General features: G+C 35.9%; 1 protein-coding gene across 1 annotated transcript; it reads left to right on the plus strand.

Moving 5' to 3' along the window:
* Positions 1-236: 236 nt before the first annotated feature.
* On the plus strand, positions 237-1,829 carry LOC124938853 (actin-like). Its single transcript, XM_047479376.1, has 4 exons — positions 237-310; positions 402-795; positions 941-1,554; positions 1,629-1,829. The coding sequence occupies exons 1-4, from the start codon at positions 251-253 to the stop codon at positions 1,692-1,694; spliced, it is 1,134 nt and encodes a 377-aa protein (XP_047335332.1). The 5' UTR covers positions 237-250; the 3' UTR covers positions 1,695-1,829.
* Positions 1,830-2,684: the final 855 nt, after the last annotated feature.

Here is a 2,684-nt window from a genome sequence, read left to right on the forward strand (position 1 = left end):
AAGTTAATTGATGTTGAAGCTTAAGCTAGAACCTAAAGACGTGAATCGAAGAACACGTAAATGCTATTATGGAAACAGGAGATCGATCGGTCGTATCGAGATTGAACAACTCAAAGTTAATTGATGTTGAAGCTTAATTAAGCTAGAACCTAGAGACGCTATTATGGAAAACAGGATATTGAATGAATCGAGATCTAACAACTCAAAGTTAATTGATATTGAATGGATCAATTTTTGCAGATTATAGAAAATGGCTGATGCAGAAGATGTTCAACCTCTTGTTTGTGACAATGGAACAGGAATGGTGAAGGTAAAACTTAATTAAGTGTTGTGATTATTAATAACATTCTATATATATGTATAATAGGTTACTTAACTTGTTATTATGTTGTTTGTAAAAGGCTGGTTTTGCTGGAGATGATGCTCCTAGGGCGGTCTTTCCTAGCATAGTTGGGCGTCCTCGTCACACAGGTGTTATGGTTGGAATGGGGCAAAAGGATGCATACGTTGGTGATGAAGCTCAATCGAAACGTGGTATTTTGACTCTGAAATATCCAATTGAGCATGGAATTGTGAACAATTGGGATGATATGGAGAAAATTTGGCATCATACTTTCTACAATGAACTTCGTGTGGCTCCTGAAGAACATCCTATTCTTCTTACTGAAGCTCCTCTCAATCCCAAAGCTAATCGTGAGAAGATGACGCAAATCATGTTTGAAACCTTCAATGCTCCTGCTATGTATGTTGCTATTCAGGCTGTTCTCTCCCTTTATGCCAGTGGTCGAACAACAGGTATGCCAATATGGCTGCTTCATATTGAACTATTTCGAAACACTTTTGGATTTGGTCTCAATTCGAATAAACATGTTTCCAAATAAGTTTCTCCTTGATTCCCATTTATATATTTAAGTTTTGGCTAATTGTGGTGGTGGTGTAGGTATTGTATTGGATTCGGGAGATGGTGTGAGCCATACAGTCCCAATCTACGAAGGTTACGCACTCCCACACGCCATCCTCCGTTTGGATCTTGCAGGTCGTGATCTAACTGACGCTCTAATGAAAATCCTGACGGAGCGCGGTTACTCCTTCACAACTTCAGCCGAACGCGAAATCGTGAGGGACATGAAGGAGAAACTCTCATACATTGCCCTAGACTATGAACAAGAACTAGAAACGTCAAAGACAAGCTCGTCAGTCGAGAAGAGCTACGAATTGCCAGACGGACAGGTGATCACCATCGGGTCGGAGAGGTTCCGATGTCCCGAAGTCCTTTTCCAGCCATCCATGATTGGAATGGAGGCGGCTGGCATTCACGAGACCACTTATAACTCAATAATGAAATGTGACGTGGATATTAGGAAGGATTTGTACGGTAACATAGTTCTTAGTGGAGGAACCACGATGTTTGGGGGCATTGCGGATAGAATGAGCAAGGAAATTACGGCATTAGCCCCGAGTAGCATGAAGATCAAGGTGGTTGCTCCGCCCGAAAGAAAGTATAGTGTTTGGATTGGAGGTTCCATTCTCGCTTCACTCAGCACTTTCCAACAGGTAAATAAATATCTCCTTAGACGCTATCTTTGCGTTTATTGTATATTTACTCACATTATTTTTCGAAACTACAGATGTGGATAGCAAAGGCGGAGTACGATGAATCTGGACCTTCGATTGTACACCGAAAATGCTTTTAAGGAATTATAGAATACTACTATAGTAACCAGCCAAGCATAAAGTTTACTTGATGAGAACTGTTTGCAACTTTTATGGTTCTTTCAATTAAATGTTTGATTTTTCACCAAATAAAAAAAGTAGACACACACATAAATAAAATAAAAAAATTAAGGGTTTGATTTTTTGGATTATTTTGAAATAATCTGGTTGTTTATAGAAAATAATTATTTTTTAATGAAAAACAGATTATTTTAGCTATTTAGATTGAAATGGTTGCATATTATTTGGGTATTGTAACTATTAATTTATTTATTTAAGTGTGTGATGTTATATAGATCTATGTAAATTAATCTAAATAATTAGAATGAAACAACTTCTAAATCTATATATATATAATGATGCTTAATTTTTAAAGTGTCCGAATTGCCGGGTCGAGAGCTGTGGTTAATTTGGATACTTGGGTCGGATTGTGGGTTGACCCGTTTTTAAATTTAAAACGGTTAAAAATAAAGATGCTAGAGGTATGTTTCGAACTTGCAACCTAACAAAAACAAGTATAACTCTTTAACCAACTAGGCTACAAAGACTTTATATTTTAAATTCAACGCCAAATTTGATAAACGCGGGACGTTTTAATATTAATATAAGTTTAACTTTTTATCTAACTAATCTATATATATATATATAATGATGCTTAATTTTTAAAGTGTCCGGATTGCCGGGTCGAGAGCTGTGGTTAATTTGGATACTTGGGTCGGATTGTGGGTTAACCCGTTTTTAAATTTAAAACGGTTAAAAATAAAATTAAAGATGCTAGAGGTATGTTTCGAACTTGCAACCTAACAAAACAAGTATAACTCTTTAACCAACTAGGCTACAAAAACTTTATATTTTAAATTCAATGCCAAATTCGATAAACGCGGGACGTTTTAATTTTAATATAAGTTTAACTTTTTAACTAACTAATCTATATATATATATAATGATGCTTAATTTTTAAAGTGTCCGGA

Source organism: Impatiens glandulifera, chromosome 5 (genome assembly GCF_907164915.1).
Source record: "Impatiens glandulifera chromosome 5, dImpGla2.1, whole genome shotgun sequence".
Taxonomy (NCBI): Eukaryota; Viridiplantae; Streptophyta; class Magnoliopsida; order Ericales; family Balsaminaceae; genus Impatiens; species Impatiens glandulifera.